General features: G+C 39.2%; 1 protein-coding gene across 1 annotated transcript in view; it reads right to left on the bottom strand.

Annotated features, from left to right (window-relative positions):
- The window catches only part of DOK6 (docking protein 6), a 366,092-nt gene that overhangs the window by 147,665 nt on the left and 199,672 nt on the right, over positions 1-18,755 (bottom strand). The window contains exon 4 of the mRNA XM_030336976.1: positions 11,378-11,497. Within this exon, the coding sequence (XP_030192836.1) occupies positions 11,378-11,497 (120 nt within the window). The remainder of the gene's footprint in view (positions 1-11,377; positions 11,498-18,755) is intronic.

The raw sequence follows: 18,755 nt of genomic DNA on the forward strand, positions 1-18,755 counted from the left end.
TCTTTGTCTATTGTCTGTCTTCATTGCTGTCAGTTGTAGTAAATCCCAAAATTTTCTAGAAAGGGTATCCATTCCAACTTGGTTTTGTCTTTTCAAGACAGTTTGGCTAGTCTTAGACCTTTCTGTTCCAAATGTATTTTGAAACTGTCCCATCAAGTTCTAAGAAAAATGCCTGGCTTCTAGGATTTTTACTGGCATTGTGTCAAATCTATAGGCTAATTTGGAGAGAACAGACATCTTAACAATACTGACCATTGCAATCATAAACATAGTTTACCATTCCACTTATTTAGATATCTTTTAATTTCTCCCAGCAATATTTAATTTTCAGCATAGAGGTCTGTTATATACTTTGCCAATTTTATCTCTGAGTATGTGATGGTTTTTGATGATACTGTAAATGATATTTTTCTTTTCATTTTGTAATTGCTCATTACTAATATATATGGGTGTATACATATATAATCTCTCTGTAATATTCATACATATACCCATATATACAAATTTTTGCATATTAATTTTTTATCCTGAAACATCACCAAGTTCACTTGGTTATAGCTGTTTTTCTCATCGATTCCTTAGGATTTTCCAGGTACACGACCTTAGCTCCTTATTCTTTGCCAATTTTTATGATTTTACTTTATTTTCTTGTCATATTACACAAGTCAGAACTTTAAGTAGAATATGTAGAATACTGAAAACAATTGGTGACAGAGGATATCTTTGTCTTATTCTCAATCTTACGAGGAATGAAATGTCTTTATCTTTCAATATCTTTATCTTAAAAATTATATTTTCTGAGTGATTTCATTGATGTCCTTCATCAGTTTGAGAAAGTCCCCTTCTATTCCTACATTTTCTGAGAGTTGTTTTCACAAATGAATATTGTATTTTATCAAATGCTTTTTAAGCATCAATTATAATAATCATATAATTTATTAATATAGTGAAACATATTGATTGATTTTGGGAAATGTTTGCATTTCTGGCACATACCAATTCTGATCACAGTGTATTATCTTATAACACTTTAGTCTTCCTTTTCTAATTTTTAGAAGGATTTTGTACTTATATGAATGAAAGATACTTGTCTGCAATTTTCTTTTCTTATATTGACTTTGCCTGGTTTTAGCATCTGGGTTACAGTAGCCTCATAAAATGAGTTGTGGAATAATCACTCCTCTGTTTTCTGAAGAAGTCTGCATGGGACTGGTATTTCTTCTCCTTTAAATGCTGAATAGACTTCAACATTGCAACTATGTGGTACTAGGGGTTGTGTATAGGAAGTTGTATAATAATAACTTTAATTCTTTAATTGATGTAAGGCTCTTTAGATTTTCTATTTTTTCTTGAGTCAGTTTGGAAATTTGAATCTCTGTTAAGTGGTTCAAAATTAGATTCTTTTTAACCCAACATGAGAAAGGCTACATTTTATCTAATTTTATTTTTAAAGTTTTTGAAAAATACCCATTTATTTATTTATTTATTTGAGACAAATAAAGACAGAGAGAGAGAGAGGGAGAGAGGGTGTGAGTGGGGGAGGGGCAGAGAGAAAGGGAGACACAGAATCTGAAACAGGCTCCAAGCTCTGAGCTGTCAGCACAGAGCTGGAAATGGGGCTTGAACCCACCAATTGCAAGATCATGACCTGAGCCAAAGTTGGACAATCAACCAACTGAGCCACCCAGGTGCCCCTATTGTTAAAGTTTTTATTTATTTATTTTTAGAGGGAGAGAGTGAGAGCGAGTGGGAAGGAGCAGAGAGAGAGACAGAGAAAGAGAGAGAGACAGAGAGAGAATCCTAAGCAGGCTCCCCACCTCCAGCATGGAGCCCAAGGTGAGGCTCAAACTCATAAGTTGTGAGATCATGACCACGGCTGAAATCAAGAGTCAGATACTTAACTGACTGAGTCACCCAGATACCCCAAAAGGCTACATTTTAATAAAAAATAACTTGTTAAAATTTATTATCAACTTATTGCCAAATTATTAATGCTTTATTTATATGGCCTTGTTTTATTTTGTATCGTTCCTAACCATTTCCTTTATTATTTTAAAAATATTTTTATCCAGTGATGTTCAAAGATTTAAACTATATATTAGATTTTATTTATGAATGCTATAATCAGAGATAATATTATTTTTTTACTTAGGGCAGATGGAAATTAAAAACATTTCCCACAACACTTTTCCCTCCAATTTTAACATCTGTTTTAATCTGAGCATTGGGAAAGATACTGTGACTACTGGAATTTTAAGTTGTGCTCAAAGAAAAATGTAGAGCTTTACAAAATCTATTAAGAAAGCAAAAAGCTGAAAATTAATGATCAAATATCCATTTCAAGAGATTTGAAAAAGAAGCTGCAAATAAACCCCAAACTGTGGAGCAACTCCTATGGCATGAGAGCAGAGATTAATACAATTTAAAACAATGAAAAGAGGTCTACCAAATAGGTACATCTCTGATGATGCCAATTAAGAAAAAAAAAAAAAAAGCCAAACGTAACTTATATGAAGTAAAAAGGGACTATCATTACAGTGTGGGCAGGTATTAAGAAGATGATTTAAGGATGTTGTGATTCAACTTATTCCAATAATTCTGAAACTTTGCAAGGAATGACTAAATCATAAAATCACTGGTAGATTCTTTTGAAGCTAATTAACTGAATTGTTAAAATATAGACATGGGGCCAACATACCTTTGTTGGTATGGGTGGGGACCCAGAATTTTCTTGCTTACAATCCACCTGATATGAATGTGATGGAGATGCTCACTGGTGTCCCAGATACATACTGAGTTTCCTGCCAAGCACCTGGTTCCCATGCTGGGTTTTACTTAACCCTCACAACAATCCTATGAGACACATACTACCATGATCATTTTCAAGAGTAGGAGGCTGAGATTTAGAGAATTTCTGTAACTTGATCCTGGCCCCAGAACTTAGAAGTGGAAAAGAACTCAATGATACACTGAATTTTCTTGGCTACTTTTGTTGATCAGGTTCCATGTTGGACTTTCACACTCTATGCTACTTTGTTTTACTGTGACAGGAAAAAGAAATGGTTCATTAAAACTTGACTCTATCAAAAAGTGAAAACCTTGATTTACTCAAGGTTGAGTATATCAAGGTTTTCTTTTCTTTTGGGTGTGTACGTTTGTGTTTGTTTCCTGTCAAAGGAAGATTCATTTAATCTAATCTGTGGTCAAAGTTCAATCTTGGAGTGCCCTTGCCTCTTCATCTAGGCTGGATTGACAGTCACAGGAGTCCACAGAGGAAATGGGAGTCCCCTTATCTGGTTTGTATATATCCACATGCGCGTGAAGTTCCATCACTCTACTTTCCTGTGATATGGCAACTTCTGCTCCCAGAACCTGTCAGAAGTCCAGTGTGGGCCTGCGGGAACTCGGGCACTCCTCCAGGCCACAGTGAGTTTTGAGACAATTAAGACTCTCTCTGTCTTCTTACACCTCTCTGGGCTCTGCTGACATCTCCCCACTATTCTTCCCATGCTTCTCATGAAGCCTAATATGGAAAATCAAATCCTAGCATTTACTCTTGAAGAAATATCCAATTGATATGAGGAGACATAAACATGTATCTCTGTCCACCCACACTCCCACGGAAAGGGGACAGGCAAGGCATTTGCTTCTTCCTCACCATAAAACTTATTTTCAAAGTCACAAAACTTATTTTCTTCTGGCCTGCGGCTGGGAGATACCAGTAATTCTGTACTCATAATTCTCCCCTCAAAAGCTACCTCTGTCATGTAACTACAAATGTTTTTGAAATTTGCATCTTTGTTCTCTGTGTGTACAGGGAATGTTTCCAGGGCCTAGGAAATAGGACAGAACTATCTTGGTGTCTCCATAGAGCAAGCATCTCACTTTGCAATGACATGGTTATGATCTGACAAATGGATCATTGTGCTGAGGCAATGTGGTGCAGAAGCACCATAGAGCATCCTTAGTCCCCCTGAAGCACTTATTGCAAAACGAGGCAGAAACACATATGGCGTTGGCCTTTATTCCCTTGTAGTGCATACCGAGGACCGCCAAATGGGGAAAGTGGTAATTGTAACCAGGCTTGTTAATTATATACAGTGTCTCTATCCATCCGATAGTGAAATTAAAGCAATGCAGAACGAGGCTAGGCAAACAGTGTGGCCACTGCCGGATTTGGTATCGCATTCGGGAATGTCGTCTTATCCCTTCTGGGGTGGCTCTTCCCATCACATTCGCCTTTCAGTTATAGATCGATAGTCACCTCTGCTGGCTATACCGGCATTTTCAAATGTATTTAATTTGTTGTAAGTTCCGCATGTTACACGTAGAAAGAGACACATAGGTAAACCGAGCCTGGGAAATGTTACAATATACAAAGTCAAACAAGATCTTTATTATGGAGCATCTCAAGCTTTGCTCCGTGAATGTATATTGTGACCATCATACAGACTTGGTATTAGTTTCCCTGGGCTGCCGTAGCAAAGTACCAGAAACTGGGTGGCTTAAGACGTAAATTTAATATCTCATAGTTGTGGAGGCTATAAATCTGAAATCAAGGTGTTGGCAGCTCTGGGGGGAGAATCCTTCTCACTTCCAGCTCCTGGTGTTTTGTGGCAATCTTTGACCTCCCTTGGCTTGTGGATGCATCATGCCGATTACATGACTGTCTTCTTGTGTCTTCGCATCATCTTCCCTCTGTCCCTTTGTCCTCGTCCAAATTTCATCTTTTTATAAGGATATATTGTAGGTCCTATGGGATTAGGGTTTATTTTAATGACCTCATCTGAATTCGGTTATCTTTGTAAAGTCCCTGTTCCTAATAAGGTCACGTTATGAGGTACTGAGGGCTAGGACTTCGATATATCTTATTTAGGGGAGAGGGCAATTCAATCCACAACAGTGTTATATAGTAGTAGAATTTCCTGGAATTCATTTTGGGAAATACTAGGGTATGTGGATGGCATTTTAGAAGTTCAAACATAAATATGTCCAGGTTCTTTTCCCCACGCAAAAGTTGGTTTTGCTCAGGGTTATTCTATGGACAAAAAAATAAAATAAAATAAACTTGGAAAACTTTTCATTGCTGGTTATAAATAATATGTATAAGAGTGAATATGATATTCCAGATCACTTTTTAAAATTTTTTTTAATGTTTATTTATTTCTGAGACAGAGAGAGACAGAGCATGAGCAACAGAGGGGCAGAGAGAGAGAGGGAGACACAGAACCCCAAGCAGGCTCCAGGCTCTGAGCTGTCAGCACAGAGCCCGACGTGGGGCTCAAACTCACAGGCTGCGAGATTATGACCTGAGCCGAAGTCAGTCGCTCAACCAACTGAGCCACCCAGGCACCCCCCAGATAACTTTTGAAAAATTGGGGAAAGACTCTTAAAATAGGGAGAAGTGTATTGTTACTGTGGTCATTGCTTTGTCATTAACTGGTCGTTTTCCACACGAGAAAAGTCCTGGAAATAAATATTGGCTTTAACGATTGATGGGCATTAAGAATTTCAGACTTGCCTGGTTGATAAAGCTTGTCTGGGGGTATAAAAAATTAGTTAAAAAAAAAGAAGGTATGATCATACCTATACCACAGCATTTTCCTTTTATTTTTATTTTAGCATGTACTTACTATACTTCAGGTGGAAGATTGGATAATTTTTTTCTCAGTTCACTTCCTCTCCGTGTTAGATCGTAGGTTCTAACTCATGGCACGGCCTCGCAGGTGGAGTATCCTGCTGGCCTCCTGACTTGGGTTGAGCCACAGGACTTGCTCTGGCCAGTGGAATATTAGTGGACATGACACGTTCAGAGGCTTAATTCGTGTGGCAGCTTTCAGCTTTCTTTCTTGCCCTATTGTTTTTTTTTTTGTTTTTTTTTTTTTGAGAACGTGCCTTGGGTCGCCATTAGTGTAAGGAGGATAAGAGACATATGGAAAAGACATGGACACCGCGTGAAGCCTGGAACCGATCTCAGCAGCAGCCCGCCTAAGTCAGCACAATCCTAGCCAACCCACCTGTACGTGAACGATAAAGATACACTTCCAGGTCCATGCTATTGAGATTCTGTGCAACCAGTAACACAGTATTATTTTGAAAACCAATGATCGATGCACCTTGTCTATAGGTTTGTCCCCCCTCACTACTCTGTGAGCTCCTTAAAAGTAATGACCATATTTTATATAATTCTACATTTCCTCAGCTTGGTTCTTGCATTTCATAGCCTCCGAAATGTTTGATGGGTGAATACTGAATGACTGAGTGACATACAAGCATGTCTGAGTGGAATATAAGAAGCACAGTCACTATGGCAACCCAGGTAAATAATTTAGCAACAACACTGGAATACTGCTTTGGTTCTGGGGGAAGGTTATACATATTCTTAGGCTAAAAGTAAAAGTTTGTACCAATTCTGGTCCATTCGTAAGCAGGAACCCTAGTTTCTACATAAAATCAAACCTTCAGATCTGACTCCACATTAATAGATGGCAAAGTCTAAGGTTGTTCTTCCATTTTGTTCCTGATGGCGATCTCTTGCCTCAATAGCAAATGGGACACACCCTCTGAGTCCACTTTCAACAACAACTGCAGGAATGTCCCACAAGTGCGTTGCTTCTTGTTTACGATGCTTACTTCTGCTATAAAGGATGAATACATAACATCTGTTTTCTAGAATTGCTATTATGTATAGCGAATCCTTTATAAATAACCATTATTGTAACACCATACATTCTAAGGTCGGGGTAGGCAATCTTAAATAGAACCAAAAGACACGAAGATTCTAGAAGTCATAAGAATTTAAGGCTCAAAATGTCTACTTAATACGGACTTTCTTGAGGCAGTGTTATCTGAAATCTGAGAATGAGTGAGTGTGTGTGTGTGTGTGTGTGTGTGTGTGTTTACTTTCCCCTACACCACGTGGGATTCTGAGTCGATATGAAAACAGCTGACAGCACTAGATAAAGATGATTATAGCAAAGAATTTAATCAATAACCACTTTTATCTCCTCAACACACATTACACCTTTAAAAATTATTTGCACAAATGTTTATTCTTAGCTAGTCTCAGAGTAAATAAGGCCGTGCTGGGTGAAAAGTCCGAAAAACATTAGAGGAGAAGAAGCAGTTCTGAGTGTCAAAAGAAAAATGCTGTGGTCAAGACTGAGGAGTGAATCTTTCCTTGATGATAGGATACCACAGGATCACCACCGGCCACAATAATGTCATTTCTGACATCGATTCTGGAGGCATATGTATCTCATCTCTTTGGAGACATTTCAAGTTAAATCCAAGCACATCATTGATAAAATAGTAAAATGATGTTTCTGATGAAAAATAAATTGTATAATTTAGTACTAAAATGCCTTAGGAAGAAAACCTGAATCTTTCATGACAAATCGTTCAAATCTGTACATATTAATGTCCTTAAACATGTATTAGGAAAGGAAGGATTTTGTTTATTTTAGGAAGTGTTAAATGCTTGAAGAGTCTGGAATAGGGATTGTAAACCATGAAAGGACATTTTTTTTAAGTTTATTTATTTTGAGAGAAAGAGACAGCATGTGTGTGCAAGCAAGCAGGGGAGAGGGGTGGCCAGAGAGTGAGAAAGGGAGAGAGAGAGAAAGAAAGAGAGAGAGAGAGAGAGAGAGAGAGAGAGAGAGAGAATCCCAAGCAGTCTCCATGCTGTCAGCACAGAGCCCAACATGGGGCTCAAAGTCACAATCTGTGAGATCATGATCTGAGCTGAAATCTAGAGTCAGATGCTTATCGACTGAGCCAACCAGGTGCCCTGAAGGGACATTTTTATTTTATTTGTTTTATGTTTGTTTGTTTGTTTGTTTGTTTAGAGAGAGAGAGAGAGGATGAGAATGAGCCGGGAGGGACAGAGACAGAGCGGGGACAGAGGATCCTAAAGCAGGCTCTGTGCTGTCAGTGCAGGGCTCAGTGTGGGGCTCCAACTCATAAACCATGAGATGATGACCTGAGCCTAAGTCAGACGCTTAATCAACTGAGCCACTGAGACACCCCCCGAAAGGGCAGTTTTAAAAAAGATTATTTTAAAAAGACTTTATTAGCTAGCTAAAACAATAAATACTTCCCCACACACAGTGAAATAAACACATGCATTGTCTTAAGAATATGTGTGTCCTGAACAATCTTGGGGCCCAAGGGAGGGGGTTGAAGTTGGCTGAGGAGCATTCTTTGTCTTTACCATGACAACTACTGGTATTTATTTCAAGGGGATCCTAAAGTGGAATTAGCATATTAGCATATTTGTAGGAAAGTCTGTTGATTAGGAAGTGAGAAAATCAGGGTATTCAAGTAACGAACTGTCAATCTGTGTGTGTGTGCGTGTGTGCGTGTGTGTGTGTTTCTCTCCCAGGCAGCAAGTGTGTGTGTATGTGTGTGTATGCATGTGTGTCTCCTGGAATTTTTTGAGCTAGCAATAGTAGAGCCTGTAATCCTGATATTCTGTCAAGATTTATGCTTTTCATCTTCTCTTGTGGTATGAATGACTATTTAAAAAAGTTTTAGCTAGCCCTCAATGGGCCAAGAGCAGAGGAAAGGTGTTATTATCTAAACTTGAGACACTTTAAAGGAAGGACATGCAGACTTGAGCCTAGAGCAGTGGCCATGTCTATGGCCTTGGGACTCAAAAAGAAAGTCATCCACGTGGAAGGTGATTTCTAGAAAAAGAAGACCTTTCCATTCATGAAGCTTCCTTTTAGCGTTGAACCCTAAAGAGTCTCAGTGACCATGAGAATGTGTGTGTGTGTGTGTGTGTGTGTGTGTGTGCGCGCCTAAGGAAGATTGCCGATTTCCTTATAGGGTATCACGTACTTAGGAGGTCATTTAAAAGAACCAAATACTACCCTCTCTAACTAAATAATTGCTCATAAATTTCTAAAATGTATTTTTAAAAGCACATGTTTCCCTTTGTGTGAAGTTCGGCTTATTGAACAAAATAAAACTAAGAAACCCACTTAAGGCATTGAATGTTATTATAATTTCAATTCTTCAGTAAACACAGGAATTCTTTTTGATTTCTTTGTTTTTACTTGTACTTAAAAATACTTGTGCCTCTTTAAAATCGGATTAAGAATGAGAGTTAGTCTTTATTTTACATCACCTCGTTAAACCATCATGATTTCATTTTCACTCATTAGGAAACTAAAATCAGAAGTGTTAGTAACCTGTCTGAGCTCAGTAAAGGGTGTAGTCCGCATTCGACCATGGCCTGAGAAGTACACTTGGAAAGCTGTGCCTGCTTGTGCTATATCTGTAAATTACTCTGACATTATCATGAAATTAACAGTAAAATCATAATAAGCCAAAGAAGCACATATCCATTATCCCCAATGGAAACCATATACAACCCCAAATCTTTAAAGTAAAAGCATGCAACTCACATGAAATGAACCACCAGTGGTGCTCCCACCCACAGGGCCTAATTTAGTCACTTTCTCCATAGTTCCTTTATGTAGTACTTGATGAATGTTTATTAGTAAGAATTTTTTTCTTTCTTTCCTTAAATGGTGGATGAACACCAGGCTTTAAGTAGCACAGTGTGGATGTTGTGTATGTAGCTCAAGCTCTCAGGAAACCGATCAGGGAGACGAAATAAATCCAAAGATAGTGTGGGAGAGAAACTGGAATATGAATTGGAAGCTGGAAGAGGGGCTGCAGAAACGCCTCTGTAGCTTCCTGAAAACCACCAGCACAGGCCAAAGTGTTGTGCCCACATATGTTCTTGGCCAGTTAACAGGGGAAATCCATCTTTTCAGGTTACAAACAATAAATAATGGTTTTTAATGGGCTGCAAAGACAGTGATGGCTGTGAGCATATTATCAGTCATAAGATCATGATCACTAAGTGTATCCTGTGCACTTGTACCTGTGCTACCTAATTTATAAACCACAGATCATTCCAGAATTTCTTTTTTCTAAGGTTTATTTATTTATTTTGGGTGGGAGGGGCACAGAGAGAGGGAAAGCCCGCAGAGTCTGACACGAGCACTTGATCTCACAAACATGAGATCATGACCTGAGCCGAAATCAAGCGTCAGATGCTCAACCGACTGAGCCACCCGGGTGCCTCTGCAGAATTTCTTTTTAATAATTAGTGTCACGTTTCACCAAGTCTCTCAAGCTTTTTCAAAAACACTATCAAAAATTAGCAACATTGAAAAGTTTCTATTTTCACACTATGAGGTCATCTAGTGATGATTATAATTATTTTTAGAAATGAAGAAAGAGGAGATCATTACATTATCCCAATTTCATTATTTAGAGGTGGTAGTCAAGAACATGCAGGGGGCGCCTGGTTGGGTCAGTTGGTTGAGAGCCGACTTTGGCTTGGGTCATGATTTCACAGTTTGTAAGTTCGAGCCCTGGGTCAGGCTCGCTGCTGTCAGCACAAAGCCCGATTCAGATCCTCTGTTCCCCTCTTCCTCTGCCCCTCCCCCCATCCTCTCTCAAAAATAAATAAAGAGTTAAAAAAAAAAAAGAACATGCAGTATAGATTCTTAAGAGACATCAAGAAATGCCTGTTAGGTTAGAGAACAGTGTAGTTAAGTAAGCAATGTGTATCACATAAACCTCAATTTTGTTATGCCTCATATTTCATCCACTGTACCTGCACATTTTCAGTATGCTACAGAATGAATTGTGCGTCCCTAAAATTCATGTTGAAGCTCTAACCTCCAAGATGAGAGTATTTAGAGACGGAATCTTTAGAAGTAATTAAGTTTGGATGAGCTCATGAGGGAGCCCCCCCACGATGAGATTAGTACCCTGATAAGAAAAGTCCCGAGAGACCTTTCTCTTTCTCTCCCCCTTAGCCATAAGGGGTACAGCAAGAAGATGGCTGTCTGCAAGTCTAACATAGGATCCTCACTGGAAACTGACCCTTCATCTTGGATTTCTAGCCTCCAGAACTCTAATTAATTCCTGTCGTTGAAGCCACCCAGTCTATGGCAGCCTCACCTAAGACATGGTGTTAGCCAAAGTCCCTACAATCTATTGATAAGTAGCAAGATAAACCCATTTGTTAACGGACTCAAAACCTACAACGACTCTCAGAGGAGATAATATGGAAATGTTGTACATTCAAAAGCTAATATATATGGAGTTATTTATTAGTTACTTATTTCGATACATCACAACGGCACAGAGCCACAAGTCGGGACGCCTGGGTTGTGCCTTAGTATTTTCTCCCAGTTGCCAGGCAACTTGGGAAAGCCTCTTACCAGCTCGGATGGATCAGTGTCCTTTCCTCGCATAATGATTGGTCTGAAAGATTCCTGAGGCCCCTTCCAGTCTCGGAGCTTGACAACCATGAGTGCACTTTAAATAACGGAAGGCCACTCGCACTCACCGTTCTGCTCTCTCTGTACTCCAGCTGCCAGAAGGTCGGGCTCCCCGAGGCTGATGTCGTTCAGCCGTGTCCCCAGACACTCCATGCAGAGATGTTTGCACCATTCTTCAGCCTCCAGCTCTGAAAATGAGCACACGCCATCAAAGTCAGAGAGCGCTTCACAGGGACGACACGAGAAGGCTATTTCCTGAACCATTTCCCTGGGTAGGTGGGAAGAGTTCAAACTCTGCCTTAAGAAGGCAAAACAAAAGCTATATTCAAGGAGTGAAAAAAAAAAATCCCCACAGTTATTTCCCATGGGCTGACATGACAACATTATAAAGTGATGTAAATTATTTCAATGTACTTTCTCTTACTTATGAATAACAGAATATTTATTATCTAGCATATATACATATGTATATATATAAATTTTATTAAAATCTAAGCTAGTTAACATACAGTGCAGTAATGGTTTCAGGAGTATAATTCAGTGATTCATTACTTACATATAACCTCCAGGGCTCATCCCAACAAGTGCCTTCCTTAATGTCCATCCCCCATTTAGCCCATTCCCCCACTCTACTCCCCTCCAGCAGCCCTCAAGTTTGTTCTCTGTGTTTAAGAGTCTCTTACGGTTTGCCTCCCTGACTGTTGTTATCTTATTCTTCCTTCCCTTCCCTTATGTTCACCTGTTTTGTTTCTTAAATTCCACATATGAGTGAAATCATAGGATATTTATCTTTAAGATTGCTTTAGTTTTTGGAGGGGGAGTACTTAGAAAACTTAATTAAATATAAAATAAAAATATATAAATGAATCTTTGAAAAATGTCAGATTAAAATAAACAAGAAGATGCTTTCCTGAAAGTGACTTAGATCTGCATGGGTTGGAGGTCTGATCCTTCATTCTGAACTGCAATGAATCAAAGATCAGCACAAGAATGTGATAGCTTCTCTTTTGTAAACATCAAAAATTGTCCATCTTTGAAACAAAAATGGGATAGGATATTCAAAGTAACTTTCCCTTCCGGAAAACTCCAATTTATCTAACATATTGGTTATCTTCCAACTTCTTTATATTTGCAAGCTTCTTCTTTGCTTGAAACATTAGAACATCTTACACCTACACAGAATCTTATAGTACCTAACACTTTCACAAACATCAGTGAATTTGATTCTTATATAAGCCCTGTGTGGGTGAGGTGGGTAAGGGTTAGTGTCGCACCTGGGTCCCATATCACTGGTTGGCACCAAGATAGAACTGAAGCCCGGATCTTGTAGATACTATAATATGAAGAACTTGAGAACGGCTATGAGATTTAAGATTTGGGGCCAAGCCCGAAAATCGCTGCGCAGAAATTGGGTGGGAACTTTCCATCGACACCTGCCCGGAGAAATTTCTGACTTTTCCATGTAGCATAAATCTGCACTACAGCAGTTTAATATAGATTGCCTTCAAATCTGTTAGTCTCCGCAGATGACATTCCAACCTTTGCCTTGGCATTTTAAACTCCCCATAAAAAGTTACCTGTGACAGGTTTTCTTGACTCCAGGGGTTTGAATACCAACTGCTGTGCTCAACGGTCAACACCATCAAACCTGGGTGATGTTTCCTTCCTGTGCTTAGTCACTCTGTCTTAGCATCACAAACAGGTTTGATCAATGAGATGTCAGGCCAAATTTGTCATTTAGTTTTAGCTTTATCAAGACCACAAAATATTGTTAGAAAATAAAAAGAGCATGTAGTCTTGCACAGGGTACCGTTCTGATGAAAATAACAGTTCCCATGCTCTAGTCATGAAAGGTGTTTTCTTTTTTTTATTTTTTTTTTAAGTGTATTTATTTATTCTGGGAGAAAGAGAGAGAAGACAGGGGGAGGGGCAGAGAGAGAGAGGGAGAGAGAATATCCCAAGCAGGCTCTGCACTGTCAGTGTGGAGCCCGATGTGGGGCTTGAACTCATGAAGCTGTAAGATCATGACCTGAGCTGAAATCAAGAGTTGGACGCTTAACCCCCTGAGCCACGCAGACACCCTAGGTGTCTTCTTTACATAAGGTATGCTTTGCATATGTCAGGGACCATCCTCTCAGCAGTTCTACATGCCATCTACTAAGTCACAGAGGAAGTAGATCCTCCTGTGACCCTGACCTCTTGCTCAGGTGGAATTCAGAGGCTGGGTCTTGCTGTTTAGGCATCTCCTCAGGAACCTAGAAAATAATCCTTCCCAGTCACAAGGGCGCTAATAAAAAAAAAAAAAAAAAAAAAAAGGGCACTTGCTGAGGCTCATAGCTTTCCAAAAACAAAGTTTTTTTTTTCTAGTGAGGGAATTGCCAGCATTCCTGAAAAAAAAAAATTATAGAAGCAGCAACAGCATGTACTGGAAATGATTTTCATCAGACAGATGAGATTTGATTTATAAAGTTTATAAATGTTTTGAAAACTTTTCTAACAACAAACCAAAATCTTAAGCCAATTTCTCTATGTCTCTAGAAATCCTTAACATTTCTGTTAAGGGAGACAATATGACTATTTTCTTTCCCTTTTTACACTTTTATATCTTGAATATATCCCAGGACTCCACAATTTTAATTCATCAGTAAAATCACATGCAATTAACATCGGCATGATTCTACCTGATCCTATCTCTGGTACTCCACAGATGGAGTTGAGGATACCTAGTATGCTGTTTGGGATAAAAATGAAAATGTTAAATATGACAAACACCTTTGTGCCAGTGTTCCCTTAAATACTAAGTCAGTGCATGCCCAGAGGTTAAAGAAATGTGTTATTCATTTCTGTTAGCTTTTTTTCTTTGTCCTAGGATTTAATAAGACAAAGAAAACAACCATAGAGTAAAGGGCTTCTATGAAGCTAAAACTCTTCTCTCAAGTAGAACTCAATGTGGCATCTCTGTAAGAACCAGGGAGGTCTTGCAGGACAGAAATGGGAGGCATTCATGGGCTTCTGCCAGCAGGTTAAGATGTCTTTTGTGTCGAATCCTAAGAATTGCAATCCTTCAGCATTTTATTTTATTAAAAAAATTTTTTGTAATGCTTATTTTTGAGAGAGAGAGACAGAATGTGAGCAGGGGAGGGGCAGGGAGAGAGGGAGACACAGAATCTGAAGCAGGTTCCAGGCTCCAAGCTGTCAGCACAGAGCCCAACACGGGGCTTGAACTCACGGACCGCGAGATCATGACCTGAGCCAAAGTTGACGCTCAACCAACTGAGCCACCCAGGCACCCCTGCTTCAGCATTTTAATAGTGTAGTAGCATATAGGAGTAGAAACAGTAAAAGTAATAGAGTACATATCACATTAAAAACAACTATAAACCATTTCAGAAAGAAAGAGAGAAACAGACAGAGGGAGAGGGAAGGAGAGAGAGAGAGAGAGAGAGAGAGAGACACCCTTGAAATTCAGGTATCAGGAAAAGTTCACTTTTTTTTCTAACAGACATTTACTATGAACTCACTAGAAGCCCGGCACCGTGCTGGGGTTGCATGAAAAACAGTCTCTGTTGTGTGTGATTCTAGACTCTGGAAGTGGGGGGGCAGGTGCATCTAGTATGTGGTGCCCTGCAGGGCTGCTGGCTTGGCCCGTAGGACCCAAGAGCCGTGGCAAAGGCTGAGCAACTTGGCAATAATCTGATCAGGGACCTGCAGGGCTAGCACGAAGAAGGGGAGGGCGTGTGTGCATGTCAGTGTGTGCGTCAGTGTGTGTGTGACGGTATATGTGTGAATGTGTGTTTGCCGGTGTGGGGTATCTGTGAGTGCATATCTGTGTGTGTCAGCAGGTGTGAGTCTGTGACTGCATTCGAGTGTGTGTGTTTCACGGTGTGTTAGTGTGGAGGGGATTTGTGACAGTACGTGAGTGTGAAGGTGTGTCAGTGTATGCGTGAGGCTACGTGTCTGCATGTGAGGTTGTGTGCCAGCGCACGTGTGAGTGTGTGAGGGCATGTGTGAGTGTGTGAACGTGTTTGGGGAGTGTGCTGGAGGAACCGGGCTGGGCTGAGGAGGGTGGCCAGGGGCGGAGATGGAAAGGAGTCTCTGGGCAGTGCGAGTGACATCTGGGACGGCCCTGAGGTCATGCAGTAAACTCTGAGAGACAGCGCTCTGTCGCCTCTCTTCATGCTTTGGTAGTACAGGAGCGCCCCCCAGAGGCATGGGTTCAGTTACCCAAACATGGCCGAGAGCAGAGGACCCTCCTCTGACACAGCGCTAGAAAGTCAGTAGTGGCCTAGCACCGCATCCCAACGCCTATGTCGCTCACTGCCATTTTATCATCTCACATCATCACAAGAAGAAGGGCGAATACAGGACAAGGTCCTGGGCGAGACACCCCATGCCCATGACTTTTATTACAGTATATTGTTATAATGGTTCTACTTTATTATTAGTTATTGTTGTTAATCTTGTAGTGTGCCTAATTTGTAAAGAAAACCTTATCATGGGTATGATTGTACAGGACAAAACACAGTCTAATAGGGTTTGGTTCCATTCCTGGTTTTAGGCATCCACTGGCGTCTTAGATGTACCCGCCCTCCCCCCAGTGGATTGTTGGGGGGGACTACTGTGCTATTTAGTTGAATTAGATCAGCCCCAAACCTTTATCTTAAACGTATTAAGCCTTAGAGTCTGCACACTTGATCTAATAGTTTTGCTCCAGATAAGCTGAATTTAAGTATTATACAAGCCTTTATTATTTTTTTAATCTGTTTTTGATAGTCACCTTTCAAATAATTACACCTATACTTTTTATTTGTTTGTCCTTAGGAAAACTATGTATTGACGTCCTTTAATCTTCTACGGTGTGTTAGTTTATTTCACCCCATTATTATTTAACTAGTGTTTTCCTCTGAATTATCTTCCATTTTTTATCATTCTCTATTTTATTTTTGTGGAACAGAGGCAATTGAATACAAATGCAATAATCTGAACCCACTGCATTTTAAAATATTTATTTTCCCACAGACTCAGGGCCTTTTGTCTTCCGTTTCATCTTCCAAACTTCCACCTGCCCATAGTGTGTAAATAATTAAGTTTCTTTATAAAGGAATAAAGGCACAGAAATGTTTTACAATCTTTTCTATGTTTTCTCTTCATGAGAGAAATGTTTGTTCCAGACAATGTCTTTTTCAGACAGTTTGCAGCTATGCTCACATTTTTAATTCAGGTAAGTAACTTTTCCTCTAGAACTGACACCCAAATCATTTTTTCATTATGATTCACGAAATGGAGATTTCCCATTAGTGAAATGAAATTAGGTAACTTCCAAAAGAAAAAACAGAAAGATGTTTGGGGATAACCAGTCAAATGGAGAAGGGAGACTGAACTAAATGAGTGAGTTATGAGACAAATGAGTTTACTGATGGCAGGGAAAAGATCAGGGAAAGTGCAAAATGGAAATACAGTCAAGGGCGGATGGCCCTTCCCCAAGTATCTTTCCGTCCCTCCTCCAGAATTTTGGGGACAGAATAGCTGTGTATCCCTTTGAATCAGAAGTGGTCTTACCAAAGCAGACCCTTAATTAATGCCTACTGAATAAATGATTAAGAGTCAGCTTTATTACTTTCCTTAAATTTGAGCCTTAGGATAATGACATGAAAGTTAAATGATCCAAAATAGGCTGTATTTGAAAACAGTGAAAAAATTTCCATCACATATGTGGAAAATGGCCATCAGCCAAAATCATACAGCACTAAACAAAATGAAACTTAAAAATAACACCAAATCAGTTTCATGTTAATTTACTATAAGATGCAAGGCTAGTTTTGTGTGGAAATAATAAACCACTGCACGTAGTTCTCACTGGATTTAGCTTTTGTTAATAATCTTGGAAAAACGTAGGTAAAATAATCCTCATGTCTTTACCAAAACTAGCAATTCTTAAGTATAGCCAGTGCTTATCTTCTGTGCAGATTTGGTGTGATTGGTGATAAATGTTTTTATATTTATTAAAATTTATTGTAGTTTTTATTATTTTCTTTATTAAAGTCCTTTTTTATTAAAATTTATTGTAGTTTTTATTTTATTTATTAAAGTCTTTTTTTATTTTTTTACACACTTTGGTTGAAAGCGAAGAAAAATGTCTCCCCATGCAGACTTGTGCTTAAGGAATACAAAGATCTCTTGTACTGCTATAGGAAATTTATAGACCTATTAAGATATACAATGCTTTGTTGAGGATTTTCATTCTTGGAAATTGGCACCTACTTGTTACTTAACTGGCCTTGTTGATATTTTATGGACTTTTCCTTTCACTTTTTCTGTAATAGGAAGACAAGAAACCGCTTAAAATCTAAACACTTGTTTCAACAAATACGTGTCTCTGTTTTCAGGTCACAGTAAAGAGCTTGATTCATTGAAGTCAGATTGCTAGGATGGGTTGGTTTCAAGACTGAAGAACCTTCTAGTGTTCTTTTTCTGAGTAGAAACTGCGTGTATTTCCTTTCCCCGGAGGGGCCTCGTTTGCCCCATTCCGCATTCCCTCACACCCAATAATCTTTTAAAACTTGTTTCAAATCTGAGATCCTCAGCTTAGCCCCTTCAGATCCATGTTTGGATTGGGCACCCTTCCTCTATATTTGCACTCTGGACATACTTTCCCCAGAGCCCCTGTATATCATGACTCATCCGTCTGCCTTTCCCAATTAGCATTTTAAGATATTGGAATGTGGGAGACATTGATTCAGTCCCTCTAGATCCTGGCACGACACCTGGGTATGGAAACCAATTAACAAATGTGGAATAAGTAAATAGATGTGATTTGCAGTTAATTCCCAGAAATTTCAGACAGATTCTAGAACCAAATGCAGCAGATAATTTGGGCAGTAGTCATTTGCTGCTTGTTCTGAAGTCTCTATTCATCACCACTTAAGTGAAGATTATAACTTTTGTTATTCACAGCTGGCTAATCTAGATAAAAAAGACATCTTTGATTAGGGAGGAGAAGGGAGAAATACCAAATATGGTTCTCCCTATTGAACTTCAATAATTCTAAAATATGTCCCATTCAAAATGTGTCTTATTTTATTAGGCTGTCTTTTTCTTTTACTGTATTAGTGGTATTTATGTCAAAATGGCAGTCTTGCATAAAGTCCTCTGATTCTGTATGTGATAAACACTTGATCAAATTTTTAGATTGATCTTAGTAAAGGTCAACTTAGAACCAAAGAAAAGGAATTATTACCTGTTTATTCCATCTTTGATGCACACAATCATAACTTATTTTCCTTCAAATTTTTAAAAGTTTTATTTTATTTTATTATTTACTTTGAGAGAAAAAGAGAAAGAGAGCGAGAGAGAGAGAAAGAGAGAGAGAATGAGCAGAGGAGGGGCAGAGAAAGAGAATCCGAAGCAGGCTCCACACTGTCAGTGCGGAGCCCGATGCGGAGCTCA

The sequence above is a fragment of the Lynx canadensis genome, chromosome D3 (genome assembly GCF_007474595.2).
Source record: "Lynx canadensis isolate LIC74 chromosome D3, mLynCan4.pri.v2, whole genome shotgun sequence".
In the NCBI taxonomy this organism is placed as follows: domain Eukaryota; kingdom Metazoa; phylum Chordata; class Mammalia; order Carnivora; family Felidae; genus Lynx; species Lynx canadensis.